This window comes from Cervus elaphus, chromosome 20, assembly GCF_910594005.1.
Source record: "Cervus elaphus chromosome 20, mCerEla1.1, whole genome shotgun sequence".
Lineage (NCBI taxonomy): Eukaryota > Metazoa > Chordata > Mammalia > Artiodactyla > Cervidae > Cervus > Cervus elaphus.
Window position 1 is genome coordinate 41,062,427 of NC_057834.1, and position 19,734 is coordinate 41,082,160.

Here is a 19,734-nt window from a genome sequence, read left to right on the forward strand (position 1 = left end):
TGTCTTTCTGCCCAGAGGCCCAGCCACATCTCTTCTTTGGGCCCCCACAACTCCAAAGCTATCCTCTCAGCTTCTTCCCTGTCTCTGCTCTGCTCAGCGCTGCAGCTGGGGCTCTAAGACTCTGAGTCCATCTTCTGCCACCCCTGGGAAGCTGCAGGGCCAGGCGCCTCGATACCTGAGAGCAGGGAGTAGTGATGGGGGGAGGAAGGAAGGAAGAAAACTTTGTAGTTTTCCTTATCCCCACACCAGACTCTTGGCTGTTTTTGGTAATAGAGATGTTCTAAACTAAAGGAAGAAGAGGGACTGACTGTTGAGGGCAGCTAGCAGTTTCAATCACAGTATGACTCTGTAGGAAACAGTAGTTGGACCTCTGGGTATCTAGATGCAGCATGTCCTGGGTATGGGGTGTTACAATTGACAGGATCACCCCTGTGACCTTCACCACAAAAAGTGTGGAAACTCATACCTATGATGCCACCTCCCTGGATCCAGATGTGAGGAGGCGCCAATGACCCAGGTGAGGTAGAAACATCAATTTGGCAATCACCTTGGGAGTTCCCAAAAGCTTCTCTTGTGGTTCAGCTGGCAAAGAATCCACCTGCAATGCAGGAGACCTGGGTTTGATCCCTGGGTTGGGAAGATCCCCTGGAGAAGAGAAAGGCTACTCACTCCAGTATTCTGGCCTGGAGAATTCCATGGACTGTATAGCCCATGGGATCTCAAAGAATCAGAAATGACTGAGCGACTTTCACTTGGGAGTTCCCAAAGGTATGGCTTTGGTTGGGGTGTGCACTCTATTTAGGGACTTCCTGAGGGGAAACCACTGATTTGGCCTTATCTATAATTAAGGAAAACTGTGAAAATGTCTAAAAGTGGAGCTTTAAGACAGCTCAGTGACGGAGCTCACTAAACTGGTGGTTGCCTTTTGCCACATATCTTCTCTTCTTTGTGTCTGAGACCCAGACATGGTGATTAGAGACCAGCAGCCTGTGTTCTGACAGTGTTGTAGATGGAAGTCAGAACTAAGGATGGAGAAGGGGCAGGGAGAAAGGGGCCCAGATCCTTGAGGACATCATGGAGCTACCAAGTGGCCCTGAGCTAATCCCTGCAGATGTTCAGGATGTGAAACAACAAATTCAGTCCTCTAGTTTACTTAAGCACTGTTAATTTCAGCCAAACTGAATTCAAGCCAAACTGAATTTCTAACACAGACACATACACAAGCAAAAGCAAGGTATGATACAAATACATGCCAGAGCTTGTTACCGAGTCTGAGCTAGCTCTGCGTGCAGCGTGGCAGATCAGTAAATAGGAGACAAGATGTTGAGGCAAGGAATATGACTTTATTCAGCAAGCCGGCAGACTGTGTCTCAAAATAACCATCTTTTGGGGTCTGGATACCAGTATCCAGAATGGTGGGGGGAGGTGAGGAAGTAAAGTAAAAAGTCAATTAATCCTGCAAATTTCGCCTGGAATGGCCAACCCAGAGTGGGGATTGTTAGAAAAACGCCGCGGGAGGAAAAAAGCCGCCTCTAAGGACTGATGGTAAAGGCCTTTATTAAGCGTCGCTCTCGGGGCAGAACTCCCGGGGACGGGTGAGTGAGGAGACAAAGGGAGTCTGCAAGGTATGAGGGGTGGGGAGGGGTTTTATAGTCCGGGCCGGCGTCCAGGCCAGGTCTTTTCATATAAGGAAGAAAGCGCAGCCTACAGCGGTGGTCAGTGTCCGAGGGCTCTGTGTTGGTACCTGATTGGACCAGGCTGCAGGGGCCCAGCCCCTGGAAGTTTAGCCAGCCTCCGGAATTTTCCTTGCAGCACTTTTTCCGGGGGCATGCCCCGACCTTTCAGGGATGTATTAATTTCTTCTTTCTGTAGACATCCACAAGGTCCTGAACAAAGGCACTTTGGTTTAACATTCAGGCAAAGAGGCAGGATTCCCTGAGACAGGCTGTTCTGTATATACAGTGTATACAGAAGAGGCAGATAAATAAAGGAGCTTCTCATCACAAAAGGAGACCAAGAAGTTCCAGGTAACCCTGGAAAAGAAAAGGCAATTGCTGTCACTTAAAGAAAGAAGTTTCTGTAAGTGAACCTGAGTATCCAACTCCTTTTAGACCTTCCCTGACCTCAGACTAATTGAGATTCCTCGTAAAGAGCATATTATATGCCATCCTTATTGTAACTAATTAATATTGCTTCATTTACTGGTCTAAAAGCTTCAATTCAATCCACAATGAATCCTCATATGAGGTCTCCAAGGCATATTTGATTAGTAAATAAAGCATTAAAGAGATTTTTATGGTGATTACAGGAAGAGCATGTTTAGAAAACAAGTTACGCCAATTAGGTGTTAACAAGTTTGTTGATGTTGCAGCTACTGATGCAGCTACTGATGGTGATGTTGGTGATGGTGATGTTGGGGAGAGTAGTGACCAAATATGAATCAGCTTCTAGACTAATCAGCCTCTTAGCCAAGCCTGCTCTTGCTTCCATGGGTATTGCCATCACCTGGTGGTGGTAAAAGGCATATTCATGGAATGTCAGAGCCTTGGCAGCTGTACCCTCTCCTCCTTTCCTCATATACCTTAAATAAGATGGCAGTGTTTGTGTATCTATCCTCTTAATGTCGGACATTTAGACAGTAACTGATTTTTCCTTTACAGTTGATTTCCAACTGTAAATGAGCTGTTGAACTGCTTTAAAGAGTGTTCTTGTGTGCACATGTGTTTGACTACTTAACAAATTTTTAAATTGTTGAGACAGACAGTATGCCATTTTTTTGTTGTAATAGTAATGGAAATTTTACCCACAATGACTATATGACAACTGACACTCCACCATAGTCTATAGTAATATCTCTTTATCAAACTCAATATTTAATATTATAAAACTATTGCATTTCATATTTGCCAAAATGATATTAAACCTTTTATTAAAATTATAGTTCTCCAAATAACTATAAGGTTTGACATCTGATTTGGCACTTATTTACTGTATGAATTTCTGCTGTTGTGAAGGGCCTGCCCATTCACCTATTCAGCTCATTCTTTTTTCATAGATAAATAATATTCCATTGCATGTGTATACCACATTTCCTTTATCTTTTTATTTGTCAATGGACTTTTAGATATTATTAGTTTCCATATCTTGGCTATTGGGAACAATGCTGCAGTGAAAAGGGGGTACAGATATCTCTTCAAGAACCTGATTTCAATTTTTTTGGATATACACCCAGACTGTTGGATCGTATGGTAGTTCTTATCACCATCAAAACCCCAATGGCACTTTTACAGAATTAGAAAAACAGCTATTAGTATGGCTACCACAAACTTTTTTTTTTTTTTTTAAGATAAGCTTTGGAGAGGGTGTAATAAAACTGGAACTCATATATTCTTGGTGGGGGTATAAAATGGTGTACTCACTATGTAAAAATGGTTCCTCAACAGTTAAAAACAGAATGACTATGAGCATTCTTATCCAAGTTTTCATGTGGATATATGTTTTCATGTCCCTTGGAGACAAATCCAGGAGTGGAAGTGCAGGACAATATGGCAACTCCATGTTTCATATTTGGAGGAACTATCAAATTGTTTCCCAAAGTGGTTGGATCATTTTATATCCATACCAGCAATGGGTTCCAATTTCTTCACAACTTTGTAAACCCTTGCTATTTTCTGTCTTTTTTTATTATAGTCATCCAAGTAGGTGTGAAGTGGAGTCCCGTTCTGGTTTTGATTTGCATTACTCCACAGCTAATTATGCTGAGTGTCTTCATGTGCCGTTGTGAATTTATGTATTTTCTGGGAGAGATGCCTATTCGGAGCCTTTGTCCATTTTTAATTGGGTTATATGTCCTTTCCCTTATTGAGTTGTTGAGTTCTTCATATACTCTGCACGCGTGCATGCTGAGTTGTTTCAGTCATGTCCAACTCTTTGTGACCCTATGGACTATAGACAACCAGGCTCCTCTGTCCATGGGATTCTCCAGGCAAGAATACTGGAGTGGGTTGCCATGCCCTCCTCCAGGGGATCTTCCTGACCCAGGGATCGAACAAGCATCTCTTAACATCTCCTGTTTTAGCAGGTAGGTTCTTTACCACTAGCACCACATGGGAAGACTTTATTGTCTGTATACAATCTCTTAAATCAAATTTATGATTTACAAATACTTCTTCCCATTTTGTGGATTATATTTTCCATTTCCTGACAGTGTCTTTTGAAGTATAAAAGTATTACATTTTGATGATTCAATTTGCCTGAAGCTCAGCTATGAGCCAGGTGGCAGAAATGAAAGTGGGCCTAGCCCAGATCCTAGTTTTATACCCCGTGCCCCTCAGGCCATTCTGTCTCTCTTAGCCATGGACTGAGCCAGAGGGACTGGGCAGGATCAGACTTCGGTACCCCTCAGCCTAGATTATTTAAACATTTATGTAAGATTTGCTTCAAGGAGAGGCTGAGACATAAATGAAGACAAGGATGAGGCAGACTCACCCTCCCCAGAAGGTAGCTGAGTGACAACGAGTTATCATTTAGGCTTGTCCCTCTGGGGTACCAAATCTCAGGCCAAGCATTTTATTTTATTTTATTTTTAATTGCTAGAAAATCATTTTACAATTTTGTGTTGGTTTCTGAATCAGCCATTGGCGGGGGAGGGGAGGCAAGCTCATGTCCTTCCCTCCTGAGCCTACCTCCCCTCCCCCCATTCCATTCCTCTAGGCCATCTGTAGTGAGGTGGGTGAAGCTAGAGCCTCTTATACAGAGTGAAGTATAAGACTAAAAAAATTAAAACAAGTATCATATATTAATGCATAAATGTGGAATCTAGAAAAATGGTACTGATGGTCCTAGTAGAGAACGAACTTATGGACACAGCAGGGCAAAGCGAAGGTGGGATAAGTTGAGAAAGTGGCCTTGACATATACACACTATCATGTGAAAAATAGATAGTGGGAAGTTGCTAAATAACACAGGGAGCCCACCCTGTCTCTCTCTGACACCAAGCATTTTAAATCAAATAGAAGGAGTTCTGTTAAATACACCTTTCTCCATCTACTCGAATTCCAAATAATTTTCAAATGTGGTTGTCATGGTATGCAGAAAAATTAAAATAATTTACATGTAGCATGATGGATTAAACTGACCAGTCTGCTGGTGGCCTAAAATGCTCAGCCCAGGGATCCCCAGGTTCTTCCGGTGAATTCTTGGGCTAAGAGGACCCAGGGCTCACAGTCCATGATTGCCCAGGGCAATCCCATTGAGAAGCTCTATTAAGCAATCACTCTTATACCATTACCTTTCTGGAAAATTCTGGTAGTTTAACCCTTTATCAGACTCCATTCTTACCAAGGCATCCTATGTCTGTGTGTTGCAAGGACTCTGAGCTGTAGGGGATTTCAAGAGAATGGGATGGACGATGTTGAGGGCATCTTGTAAGTAGGCAACAGAGCTTTCTTGTCGTGAGAAGGGAAGTAGGAAGGGGTCTGGATCCAGTAAAAACCTTGGGTGATCAGAACAAACAGGACACGTCACAGGTCTTCAGAACCCCACGAAGGGAGGAGGAAGAGGGAAAAGCTTCACTCTTGAGGTTCTTCTATGGATTTCTCTGTGATACCAAAGGTCTGGGTCAGCAACAGCCCCAGAGCCTCTGCAGCACCTGGAGCCCTGCAAGGACTGGCCGCAGCAGTCAGAGCTCTGGGGTCTGCAGTGGTGGGACCTGCAGTGCCTGTGGTGGCTCAGGCAGCAGCCCCCACACCCAGAGCTGCAGCAGCCCCTGGAGTTGACACCGCAGCAGGAGGAGACTGGGGGGCTCTTCAGGGGTCACTTTGGGGAGCACTTAGAGGTACAGCACTTGGGGGGTGAACTTGGGAGGTGGCTGGCACTGCTGCTGGTTCTGCTGGCAGGACATCTTGGCAAGAGATCGATCAACCTGCAAGAGAATAATTAGAGTTTTTGATAGGTTAAATCAAGAGTCATGCTCTTTATCTCTTTTAGTGAGTTTAATGAGTTCATGATAAATACATTCTGAGACATGTGGAAAAGCATCCAGAAAGAAATAATATAAATTTTTCCCTGAGTTAAAAATACATAGATTTCAATCCAAATGTAGTGAACATTTATTCTCCTTGGAAGCAAGAATTTCTCCATCTTCAAAGACTTGCATGCAGAATTCAAGTTTCTCAAGTGCATCATTTTAATACAAATAGACCCCTAATCTCAGTGAAGTCAATACACAACTTTTAACCCAGGACAGCTTCCAGAGTGGCAGAGTGCCAGTGACTTCTTGGTGCTGTGTTGTTAGTCGCTCAGTAGTGTCCAGCTTTTTGTGATGCCATGGACAGTAGCCCTCCAGGCTCCTCTGTCCTTGGGATTCTCCAGGCAAGAATACTGAAGTGGGTAGCTGTTCCCTTTGCAGGGGATCTTCCCGACCCAGGAATCAAACCTAGGTCTCCCACACTGCAGGCAGATTCTTTAATGCCCGAGCCACCAGGGAAGCCCAAACACTTCTTAAGTCAGTCTTTCCCTCTTCTTCTGAATGTTATTCCTACTCAGTGTAGCAGGAATCAAAGACAGCCCCTTCTTTCCACAGCCTCCCTCCTTCCTCCCCACCTTCTGCTCTGCTCTTAACCTCCTAGCTGTCAACTCCTCCCCAGTCCTGCTCAGAGTCCCTCTGCCTCCACTTCCCACTCACCCTGGTCACAGGCAGGAGTCCCTGGGGAGTCAGAGTGGATGAGATGCTAGAGCCAGGATGTCTTTGGCTCCGGGATTGGCCCAGGAGGGGCAGGAGGTGGTTCTTACACAAACAGGCACATGCTGGGTCATTCCTGACATTCCCCTGCTTCCTCGCCCCTGCCTCCCAAGAGACCATGGGAGCTTCCAGAATCGCCTCTAGGGCAGGGGCTCAGGGGCTTTACCAGCCACAGCCTCCCTCAGGCTGAGTGCTGAGGAACTGACTGTAGATCCCCAAAGATCCAGGCCCTGGATGAATACTCATGAGGCGACTTCTAAGGAAACCAGAGAAGTGTTTTAGCCCATCTTTTTCCAATCCCCAAGTAAGGTCTTTGAGCCCTGCTTCCATGGCCTGGCTGGTCTCTTGAGGACTGACTCAGGAACCATGTCCTTCCTTTCTAATACACTCTACACATCCTTCCCTCCCTGGTCAGAGCCTCATTCCTGATGCCCGTGTCCCTGGCTAACACACAGGTCCCAGCTGACAGGATCATTAGAGGACCAATGTGGTTCTTCAAGTTCCTTTGGTGGCAATGACGATTGTGACTAAATCCCTTCCCTCATACTCTTTAACACAGCAGTTCTACTATACATAAATCCTCTCTCAAATTGAAGCCATGATATCAGGGATCAAAGCATAGCTCTGCTGTTTATGAACTATGTGTGCGTGTGTGCTCAGTCTTGTCCAACTCTTTGCCACTCCGTGACTGTAGCCCACCAGGCTCGTCTGTCCATGGAATTCTCCAGGCAAGAATACTGGAATAGGTTGTCATTCCCTTTCCTGGGGGATCTTCCCAACCCAGAGATTGAACCCAGGTGTACACTGCAGGCAGATTCTTTACCAGATATCTGAACCACCAGGGAAGCCCCATATAAAAACTTAAGCAGTTATTTGGTAGGTGAAATGCATACAGCCCCATCAACCTCATCATATCAACAAATTTAACAAAAATCTTCATCCCTTTTCAGTAAAATGTATAGAATTAGTTGTGACCTCACGTGTTCCACTGACAACCACATGACAGATGCCCTTTGTCTTCCATTCACTGTGATTTCCATTAGCCCAGCAGATGCAGGTCATATTTTGACATTGTCCAACTCCTCCACCAAGTCCTGCCTCAGCTTCACTCCCTTCTTACCCGGCACTCCATGCTGCAGATGCCATGAGGTTCTCTCAAGAGTTTCGTGTCACACGCCATGATCCCAGCTTCATTCTTTCACTCCTTACCCATCCCATTTCCATGATCCAGTAAGCTCAGCTGAATCAACACACATATAATAGAAGGCAAACACTTCATTCCCATCAGGGGATCTGCAGAGCAGTGCACACACCTGTGTCCCATCACTTAGCACATAGGATCTACTGAGTTGTCCCATTGTCCATCTGTCTCTATGAGCTAGTCAAAAGCAGTTCTATGTGTCTCTGCATTACTAGTGCCCACAAAGGATAAATCCTGAGTGCAGGGTATGTGAGCTGAATGAGAAAATAAAAGTAGAATGGCAGCCAGTGGGCCTGAGCTATGGGTAATTGAATTGTCATTGAAACTTCCTGTTCCGTTTGTCCTTCCTCACAATCTGTGCCTCCGAAAATGCTGACAGCCTGGTCCTGGGAGGATGTGGTCCTGTCACCTTGGGCTGAGCTTGAGGACACACACCGGGCTGTGCAACAGAAAGCTTAGCATAAAAGGGCTCGGGTCCTGGGATCCAAGGTCCACAGTCACCTCAACAAGAGCCTCTCCTGCTTGCACAGACTCAGGTGAGTGTCAGCTAGGCAGAGAGCCTGAGCTGAAGGGGCTGAGCAGATGAACCTGTGCTTCAGCCAGGAGGCGGCAGTAGGAAGACAGGATGGAGGTGGCAGAAATGGGCCCATGGCGAGAGGCAAGGCTGGGATTGTGAGGAAGAAGAGTCCACACGCCATGTCAGGGGTTTTGTGATGCAGCAGACCTCAGCGTCTCTCCTTCCTCATTTTCCCAGACCTGCACCCTTTCCTCCGCACACCCTCAGTGATCTCCTTGCTCCTCACTTGGTGTCTGGAATGTACTTAGTCTCTCAGTCATGTCCGATTCTTTGTGACCCCATAGACTGGAGCCCACCAGGCTCCTCTGTCCATGTGGATTCTCCAGGTAAGAATACTGGAGTGGGTTGCCATGCCTTCCTCCAGGGGATCTTCCTGACCCTGGGATTAAACCCAGGTCTCCTGCCTTGCAGGCGTATTCTTTACCGTCTGAGCCACAAGCGAAGCCCAAGAATACTGGAGTGAGTAGCCTATCCCTTTGCCAGAGGATCTTCCCGACCCAGGAATGGAACCGGAATCTCCTGCATTGAGCAGGCGATTTATGGAACAGTTGTGTGTCGTGTGCACTGCCTGCCTGCAGGGGGCGCCATTCACACTACATCTGTAGGGTATTTGCAGAGTCTCTGGAGACTCACCTGGCAGTCTGTCAGCTTCCTTTCCTTCCAGGAGAGAGATGAAGCAAAGACAACTCAGTAGGCACATTTAACTCCAAATCAGTTTCCATTTCTCTTCTGATCCTGACTCTGGGAGCAATTGGTCTGAGGGGAGAAGGACCTACAAATAAATTATACAGTGGCCTGAACCTTCTGCGTTGACACGTACTTGTTTCATTTCTGTTTTGCTCAGGTTTGCTGACCTCCCGCCAAGATGTCCTGCCAGCAGAACCAGCAGCAGTGCCAGCCCCCTCCTAGGTACCCCTCCCCCAAGTGCCCCCCAAAGAGCCCAGCACACGGTCTTCCTCCAACCTCTTCAGGCTGTGCTCCCAGCTCCAAGGGTGGCTGCTGCCTGGGCCCCCACAGGCGCCGCAGGTCCCACCGCTGCCGGCGCCAGAGCTAGGTCTCCTGTGATAGAGACAGTGGTCTGCAGTCCGGGTGCTCTTGCTGTGGCCAGGGATCTGGGGGCTGCTGCTGACCTGGATCATGAGACTAAGTAAAAACATTTTGTTCTAACGTGACTGGCATCTACCTCTTCTGGTGCATTTGTTTCCTGTGCCCTTCTCTCCTGCAGAGATCTCCCTTGGAGATTTCCAAATGTTTTCCCAGAAGGTTTTCCCAGAAGGCTTCAAGAGCTCAGGAGAGCTTCACCTCTCCTTCTTGATGTCCTTGTGAAAAATAGAGCTTTTCTTTCACATTGCAACCTTTGTCTAGCGTGTCCATGTCTTCGCCCCACCCCAGGCCGCCCAATGTTGGGTGCAGAACCCTGTCTCAGGAACACAAACATAGCAGCTCATACTCTCCTCAACTCACAGGAAGCTTTGGGGGAGCATGTACTGGGGTGAAGGTAGGGTTAAGGATGGGTATTGACGGGGACAAGTTAGTGAAAGTCTTGAGTTTTCCTGTAGGAAAGAGAGGAGATAATACGGATGTTGAAATCCTCAGGGTCAACTCACGGAGTTTCTGTAAGAACGTTGTTCCAGGCTCCTCAGCTGAATGGCAGGGCCGAGAGGGCAGAGAACCAGAAAGAGGCCAAAGAAGAACAAGATTAAAGAGGATGGAAGAGGAGACTATTAAGCCAGTCATCAATGAAGGATGAGAGAGGAGAGGTTGTAGAGTGTAAATGGGAAGAATTTGAAACTGGGGGATGGGAAGGAGTGGATTGGAGAAGCTCACCAAATGAAGGGGTTCTGAGAGTGTGAGCTAGGAGGAGATGCAGAATGAAGGGCATGGGTGGATGGGGAAGGAGCAGCACTCAAGAGCAAAGGAAATTGCAAAGAGTAAAGGGGCTGCAAAGAGGCCCAGTGAATGCAGAATCTTGCTCTGCATAGGGCATCTCTTTCCCTGACAGTTCCTGACTTTTCATCTGACTCACTCTCCAGAAAGCTCCATTTGTGTGGAAGAAGACCTCCTTCCTCCCCCTGCTCCGGTCCTGTGGTTGCTTTCACACAAAGTGCTGGGCTGTTCTCTAGGAAGCAAGGAGAAAGGAAAATCCCTGGGGTGCCTGGAAAGGGGAGGATGGGAGTAGAATGGTGCAAACGCAACCCACAATCATATGATGCTCCACAGTCAGATGGTGCTCAGCAGGAGAATCTTTGTAATTCCATGAGGTCACAGACAGGGGGCAAGTTGGGAGTGGCACAGAGCTCTGGAAAGCCGTGGAAATGAGCGGCATGGTCCAGCTGAGGCCCCTGAGTGGCACCCTGGGAGCCCAGCTATGGCCATGCCAGGGAGGGAACGAGGAGAAGCACCAGACTGGGCAGCTCCTTGGCCCCTGGGCTGCCCCAACCCTGATGTTCTGTGGTCCTTGTGACCCAGAGCAAGAGAGGTTCGCAGAGCTGTGACAGCAACAGGGGTCTCCAGAATGCTCTGGTGTAGTGTCAGTGGGATGTGTGGTCCTCGTGAGGGATCAGGTAGCCTTTCCCCCACCAGAGCTGGAATCACAGAAGAATAAGACTGGAGACAGTCTAAAGGATATGTGAGATTTAGACATGGGGAGGGAGATGACATTGTTGGTTTTTCTTGGCAGGACATCTCTGCTCAGTGACACTGGGGGAAATTAGTAAAGCAGATATAACATTGAAATATATATATATATATATACACACACACACACACACACACACATACACACACACACACACACGCATACATAAACTGTCCTTTTGCCCTTTCAACGACATTTTGCATATCCTGACTCTATGACTCTCAGCCCACAGTGTAAGGAACCTGAAGGCAGCAGGGAAACAGAAAGGCCTTTGGGCAGAGACGATCTGGATCAAGACTGTTGATCAACCCCCAGATTTTCTCTTTTCCTCCTTTGATGTATAGCCAAGGGGCAAAAAGGGGGACCCTATATGAAGAGTGGAGACAGTGAAGGGTTATCATCTGAGTGGCAGATCCTCAAACTCTCCAGCCCCAGGCCTTCAACATTCCCTTGGTAGATTCCCAGACATGTTTCTGATAAAAGGGAGCTGAGTAGTCCCTAAGCTGCTCAAATGTCTGCCCTTGACCCTCAGGACTTTTGAAGGCTGGGTGTTTATAATTCTTCATTCATTCAAACAACGTACATTGAGTACACATTTCAGAAATGTGTTGAACATAGAGAATTCAGCACTGTATCAGACACAGTTCCCAGCCTTGAGAAGCTTGTTGTGTAACAGACAGAGTATAGACTGACAGGAAATGAAATTATCATTAACTGGAATGGTACTTGCTATAAGTGTGTGGGAAGTCCTTGGAACTTAGGTCGTAGAGTTTGGACATCTTGTCAAATGGACAAGTTCCCATTTGACAAGATTGAGGCATCTAGCCATTGTCACTTGTACCACTTGTGGACAGTGAATGAGGTCTTCAGACTTCCAAATGGCTCTTGGTGTAGGGCAGGAGCTAAGATGTTGCTGTGTGGTAATCCAGTTAAAGTGTTTAAGAGGAACTCATGGGATTCAAGAGCCAGGAGTCCCTGGGCTGGAGATTTCCGGAAGGAAGGAGAAAATAGCTGCATTTTTCCATTGTATTTTATTTTAACTTTGTAGAATGAAGTAATGACTTAACATGACATATGTAAAAAAATGGACGTCTTTGATGAGACATTATTGTTGCAATAATGATTCTGAACTTTCTAGATACACAAAGGCTGTGGGAACAGTCTTTCTCTTCAAAACTTGAATATTCTGTAATCACGGCCAGTATTTGAGCCTTTTCAAAATTTATACTAAGGCTTTAAGAATAGGTAGTATGAGCTGGAAAGAAGTGAGGTTAGTGGTCAATATGCCCACTGAGATAATTTTAAAACATAGCTAAAAATTCCTCGACTCTCTGCTCATTGAGAAATAAAGTCTGTGTTCCCTCCCCTTAAATCTAGACAGGCTTATGACAGCTCTAACCCATAGACTATGGTAGAAGTGATGCTGTGTAACTTCTGAGCCTGGACCATGAAAGGTCGTGCAGATTCCTCCTGGTCCTCTTGGGATGCTGTCTCTGGGAGGTACCATGTGAATAGTCTCAGGACCACCCCAAGATTATCATCATGCTAGAGAGGCCAGGAATAAAGCATGCAGCTGAAGCCAGCATCAACTCCAGTTATCTGAGTGAATGACTCTTTATTGCTATTGGATTCGAAAACTAGCATTCAATAGCCAAAAAGTAATGGAAATGAGTTCCATTCTACATCAAATCTCTTGAAAAACAATGTACAGGCATCCAGTCTGCAACCCTCTGAGATGCTCCTCATGTCCTCTTTTTTTCTGTTTTCTCAAAGCCCAGAGGCTCTCATTTGCTGGATGCCCCATGCATTCTTTCCAGAAAAGCCCTCACTTTGGGTTTCTTGAGAGTTCACTGCCTGTCCAGTTCACCTCTCTCTCCCAAGTTCATTATTTTCAGATGAACTTGCTCTTTCTCCACCAGTTCTTTCTTTCGCCTCCAAGTCCTCCATCCTCTTTGGTCTCATTTTCCTCAATGTCTGATCCTTCACACTAGCCTCAGCAGAGAAACAGATTCCGAGGACAGCTCATCCCTCCTCTCCCATGTTATACATGGACTTTTTGTGAGAGTGTTCTCAGCAACCAGACAGCTCCTCTTCTCCCATCTGCCACCCCCAAAACTCCCACTGGGCCGCCCACACAAGCCCATGTGAGAAAAAGCAGACCTATTAATGTTCCAGGCCCCTGCCAGGATCATTCCCTGGTGCAGGCAAGCCAGGGAATTGAGGGAGGGGGTTGGGTGGAGCAGTCAATGGACAGGTGAGAGGCATGTGGTGTGAGAAGAGGTTTTATTTCCCTATGTGGTCAAACAGGTGAGAACACTGTGAGGCACAGAGCAGGGAGCCCACAGGCTCTTGGGAAACACACCTTAGAGCCTCCTAGGGAGAGCTCACCACCCTGCTGTGAACATTTCAGCCAGTCAACCTGGAAAACAAAGATTAGGGTGTCCAAGAAAGGATGCATCAAGCTGGGGCTTTTCCTTGGCTTTTGGATTTTTGTTTCCTCTGAAATCACGTGTCTCAGCATCAGGAGGCCAGGTCAGCAGCAGCCCCCAGATCCCTGGCCACAGCCAGAGCGCCCGGACTGCAGACCACCATCGCCATCGCAGGAGCTGGAGCTCTGGCGCCGGCAGCGGTGGGACCTGGGACGCCTGTGGGGGCCCAGGCAGCAGCCGCCCTCGGAGGTGGGAGCGCAGCACGAGGAGGCTGGAGGCAGACGCTGGGCTGGGCTCTTTGGGGGGCACTTGGGGGAGGGGCACTTGGGAGGGGGCTGGCACTGCTGCTGGTTCTGCTGGCAGGACATCTCGGCGGGAGTTCAGTGAGCCTGGACATATTCAAGGAAAAGGTCAGGGCACAAGCTAAATAAAGGCCAGTATCTCTGCTGTGAGCAGTCTTACTAGGGCCTATGCTCCTAATCCCAGCTGCTTCCTGAGCTGTGATTTTCAGGAGAAAAGTAGAAATGGATCTCAAGTTCAACTGACCTGGCAAGACAGTTCCCTCACTCTACTCCTTCCCAGAACCATGCTATCAGCCTCTAAGTGGGCCCCGTAGAAACACAGAGGCAAATACACCCCACTGGGGAGTGACCTGTGGAGGATGTCTCTGGGTGCATGCGTGTTTCAGGATGAAGCGTGGGGGTGGTGCTGAGAGCCATGTGTCCCAGGCCCCAATGCCTCCCACACAGGTCCTTGCTCACTGCCCCCTACCCTGTTCCCAATTGCCCCCCAAAGTCTGATTCTTGCTGCCTCCACAGACACCTCTGCTTTCCTCTTCCCCACCAACCATGAGTTTGTCTCCCCCACACTCCTAACTGAAGCTCTGTCCCTTTCCAGTCACTCACCACTGCAGTGGAGGCAGAAGGATGCTCCTGAGTAGGCTGTGGATGCGCAGTTCAGAGCAGAAGCCCTTTTATCCTATGCTGGGTGTGTGATGCACGGCCTGAGCATCCTGCTGCTTTCACAACAAGGGGAGGGCAATGACAACACACACTTCCTACTTGTTTGCCTCGTGTCTTCTTGGGCATGAATCTAAAATTCTACTAAGGTGGAACCAGGATGTCCCTGTGACTGCTGAACCAGTTCCTACTCAGAGCTGCTCTGGATCTATTGCTATGTCTTTAGTCATTCATTCACTTCCATTCCTAGACCAAGCTCTGTCCATTTTACTTCATTTGTCAAGAATAATATAGAGAGATGTATGACAGGTTTCTTCTCTGATTATCTCACAGGTTAAATAGATCATGACACAGAGAAGTAAATATATATTTTAAAATAATTTTTTAAAGTCTTTATTGAATTTGTTACAATATTGCTTCTGTTTTATGTTTCGTTTTTTTGGCCACAAGGCATATGAAATCTTAGCTCCCTAACCAGGGATTGAACCCTCACATCCTGTATTTGAAAGTGAAGTTCTAACCTCTGGGTGGCCAAGAAAGTCCCTAGGCAAGTAAGTATATTGATCTATTGAGATAAGTGCTATCACAGAAGCGTTTACAAAGAACTCAAGCCTAAAATTTTAGCTTGTGATGGTCAGTCCCCCTTGTCCCCACATTGCACTGCAAGTTCCAAACAGTAAAGGAGACTTCAGTGTTCTCTGAAGTCTGGTCAAGGTCATTGTCCTGAGGGAGAGGGGAGATGTGTAGGGTAAGGGATGGAGGTGGGAGCCAGTTCTTGTCTAAGACAGACAGGTTCCTGAGAGGACCTCGCTGTCCCATGAGGCAGCATGGGCAGCAGTAGAGGAGTCCCACTAAGAAGGAGCCTACAGCTCTAGATGTGACGAGATTCACGATTGATACTATTAACAAGGAGGAGGAGAAGGGGAGTGGGGCGAAGTCCACTCTTCACTGAGGCTCTGTTGTGTCCATATCTGCCAATGTGCACTATTGATTCTAACACCATAGAAGCTAATAGAAGGAAATGGTTCAAGTGTTGGAAGAGCTAAGGGAAGGGAAACTGTGCAAATGATAATAATGAACCATTTTGCAAAATGGTTGGTAATTTTAAGGTTGACCATGGTGGAGGTTTTATATGAGCCTCATTTGATATCATAGACCTACTAATGGCTAAATTGAAAGTGTTCGTTGCTCAGTCATGTTTGACTCTTTGTGACCCCATGGACAGTGGCCTGCCAGGATCCTCTGTCCACAGAATTCTCCACAGGCAAGAATACTGGAGTGGGTAGCCATTCTCTTCTCCAGGGGATCTTCCTGACCCAGGGATCGAACCCGGGTCTCCTACATTGCAGGCAGGTTCTTTCCCATCTGGGTGCTATTTTCCCATTGAATTTAACAGTGACATTACATATCCATTCCTCATCAAACTGTATCTCCAATATGAAAAATATATTACATTACACTTACCAAAAATAAATTTATCATTGACACTTCAGCATTCACATACTTAAATTTAATTAAATAGAATTAAATAAAACTTTATTATAGCAAATGTATTACATTACATTCCAATTTCTTATAAGCGTAAAGAACTAGCTACCTGTTTTTAGACACAAAATTAATAGTAAAGGCTATGGTGTCCTTTTTCTCTTCAATGTACAATTTACTTGTTTTGAATCAGTGATTCCAAAAGTTCTTCCAGGATACATGTGGGAAAATAAATGGTCCTGGACAGGGGGGCTGATGGTGTATTTTCACCCAGATATCTCAGTTAAATATATATTCCAGGAAGATCCCCTGGAAAAGAGAATGGCTACCCACTCCAGTATTCTTGCCTGGAGAATTCTGTGGACAGAGGAACCTGGCAGGTTACTGTCCATGGGGTCACAAAGAGTCAGACATGACTGAGCAACTAACACTTTCACGTTAACCACTATAAGGTCTATGATATCAAATGAGGCTCATACAAAACCTCCTAAGGCAAAATGTGTAGGTGGAAGGGAGGAGAACTGACTCAGTCTTAGGGTTCAAATCTAGCTGCAGAAGGGAGCTAATTATTTTTCCATGCAATATGCTTTTCTAGAAATAAGCACAGAGGCCATGTTTAACCCCAGCAATGTGTGATTCTGAGGTGCTGTGGGGCTACACTTTGGGTGTAACACGTGTGCCCAGTCAGTGTGACTCAAAACATTTCAGAACCTGCCAATAGAACTGCTTTCTGGTCCTGGTGCATCACCAGCTGACTGGTAGCTGGCTTCCTTCCAGCCCCACCCCTGAGTCCTTGTCTTAGTCCCTGTCTCCCGATGTGCCCATTCTCTTCCTCCTTGTGATGGAGCTCCTTAATTTCACACCTCTCTCCTGGAATCTTGCCAGGTAACTCAGTGGTAAAGAATTCACCTGCCACTGAAGGAGGCATAGGAGACAAGGGTTCGATCCCTGGGTGGTGAAGATCCCCTGCAGGAGGGATGGCAATCCACTCCAATATTCTTGCCTGGGAAATCTCATGGACAGAGGAGCCTGGTGGGCTACAGTTTGCAAAGAGTCAGACATGTCTGAGCATGCACATTCTCCTGGAACTTCCCCCACCTCACAGCCAGGGCTTTCCTTCTCAGAACAGAGTCCACAGTGAGCCTGAGAAGACCAAGGAAGACACTTGAATTCACAGCTCAAAGCATGTATCGACTCCAAAGATGCTTTACTGCGAAGATGTCAGATTCTGAGATAAAACATGGAGAAGAAACTAACATGGAGAAGTAACTGACCTGGTTGGCCTAAAACAAGGATCTTATGATCTAGTAATGTGTATGTGAACTCCGGAGCAGGAAGTGCTTTATCTGAGGTCCAGCTCCCAGGCAAGCCTTCTGAGCCAGGTGTCTTAGTAACAAAGAAACAAGCAAGGAGTAGCCCTTCTCATCGGCAATTTATGACTGATGTTGTGAAAAGGGGAAGATGAGAAAAGCAAGGCCCAAAGTGGTATCCTGGAAAGGTATTTCTCCTTGTAGTTTACATCCTTTTGTTTTCTTATTATCAGATACCGAGTACAGACCGGAACTAACAATAATCCTTGGTTTTTATTGTATGCTGGTCATTGGTCCACACATGCCCCCTCTTAATTTTTCTACCTATCAATCATTTAAATAAAAACACACAAAAGTCTACCACCTAAGTGAAATAATAACTTTATAGTAAATTACATGGACCTACTGAGTTCTCTGTCATCCCATGTCCCAGCCAACTGACATAACCAAAATCCTGAATTTTATACTTAATGTTCTTTCTTTCTTCCCTTTTAATATATTTTGGTCACATTTGTATATATTCCTAAAAAGCACTGTTTTAAATTTTTTCTATTATTAAGTCAGATTCCTTGAGGTATATTTTGTTGCTATTTAGTCACTAAGTTGTATCTGACTCTTTGCGACCCCATGAGCTGTAGCCCACCAGGCTCCTCTGTCCACGCTCTCCAGGCAAGACTACTAAAGTGGGTTGCCATTTTCTTCCCCAGGGGATCCTCCCAACCAAGGGTTTGAACCTACATCTCTGCATTGGCAGTAGGATTCTTTACCACTGAGCCACCAGGGAAGCCAAGGTATATGTCACATACTCTAAAAAAATCACCCGTTGGAGTATACAATTCCATGGGCTTTAACTAACAGATAACTGTGGTCATGTAACTACTGCTACAATTAAGATATGGAACAAGTCCATCACCCCAATATATTCCCTCCCCCATCCCAACCCTGGGCAACCACCAATCTATTTTTTAGTCTTTATAGTTTTATCTTTTCCAGAATGTCATATAATTCAGTTCAGTTCAGTCACTCAGTCGTGTCCGACTCTTTACGACCCCATGGACTACAGCACGCCAATCTGTCCATCACCAACTCTCAGAGCTTACACAAACTCATGTCCATTGAGTCGGTCATGCCATCCAACCATCTCATCCTCTGTTTTCCCCTTCTCCTCCCACCTTCAATCTTTCCCAGCATCAGGGTCTTTTCCAATGAGTCAGTTCTTTGCATCAGGTGGCCAAAGGATTGGAGTTTCAGCTTCAGCTTCAGTCCTTCCAATGAATATTCAAGACTGATTTCCTTTAGGATGGACCAGTTGGATCTCCTTGCTGTCCAAGGATTCTCAAGAGTCTTCTCCAACACCACAGTTCAAAAGCATCAATTCTTTGGCTCTCAGCTTTCTTTATAGTCCAACTCTCATATCCATATGTGATGACTGGAAAAAACAAAGCTTTGACTAGATGGACATTTGTCAGCATATAATTAGAACTATATAATATGTGACATTGAAAACCTGACTTTTTTCACATAGAAAAATGTGTTTAAAATTTATTCCTGTTGTTTCATATAGTAGCAGCTCATTCCTTTTTTACTGCTAAGTAGCATTCCACTGTATGGATGTATCATATTTTTAATCCATTCACCAGTTGAAGGACATTTGGTTTATTTGCAATTCATTGCAATTACAAACAAAGCCATTATAAACATTGACTTACAGGTTTTTCTCTGAATATAAGTTTCATTCCTTTTGGCCAGTTACCTAAGAATAGGGCTCTTGGGCAAATGGTGAGTATACATTTGTATTTATGAGATACTGACAAACTATTTTCCAAATTGGTTGTATAACTTTGCATTGTCACCAGCAATGTCTAAGAGCTCTAAATGCTCCACATCCTTCATAGTATTTGGTATTGTCAGTTATTTTTTTTTAACCCTTCTAATGTGTGTAGAGTGGTATCTCATTTTGCTTTTAATCTGCATTTCCTTAATGACAAATGATGTTCAGTGTCTTTTCTTGTGTTTATTTGCCATCCATGCATTTTCTTTGTTGAGACGTCTGTCTGTTTTCTGTTTTCTTATTTTTAGTTTTTAAGTATTTTTAATATATTCTAGACATAACTCTGTAAGATATACGTTCTGCAAATATTTTCCCCAAGTCTCTGAATTTTCTTTGCATTTTCCTAACAATGTCTTTTGAAAAGTTAAAGTTTTTAATTTTGGTGAAGTTCAGTTTATCAAGGTTTTCTTTTTTGAATGACTCCTTTTTTGTCATATCTAAAAAATTTTTGTATAACCCAAAGTCATAAGAGATCACCTATTATGTTTTACTTTAGAAATTTTATGTTTTGCATTTTGGTTTAATATCCTTGTTGAGTTAATTTTTGCATATAGCATGAGGT

At 45.4% G+C, this 19,734-nt stretch overlaps 1 protein-coding gene and 1 pseudogene across 1 annotated transcript; one reads left to right on the forward strand and one right to left on the reverse strand.

Moving 5' to 3' along the window:
* Positions 1 to 1,343: 1,343 nt before the first annotated feature.
* LOC122676525 lies at positions 1,344 to 9,649 on the forward strand (annotated as a pseudogene).
* Positions 9,650 to 13,424: 3,775 nt separating this feature from the next.
* LOC122677812 (late cornified envelope protein 3B-like) lies at positions 13,425 to 14,536 on the reverse strand. Its single transcript, XM_043878073.1, has 2 exons — positions 14,493 to 14,536; positions 13,425 to 13,976 (listed from the first exon to the last, which is right to left on the reverse strand). The coding sequence occupies exon 2, from the start codon at positions 13,953 to 13,955 to the stop codon at positions 13,692 to 13,694; it is 264 nt and encodes an 87-aa protein (XP_043734008.1). The 5' UTR covers positions 13,956 to 13,976; positions 14,493 to 14,536; the 3' UTR covers positions 13,425 to 13,691.
* Positions 14,537 to 19,734: the final 5,198 nt, after the last annotated feature.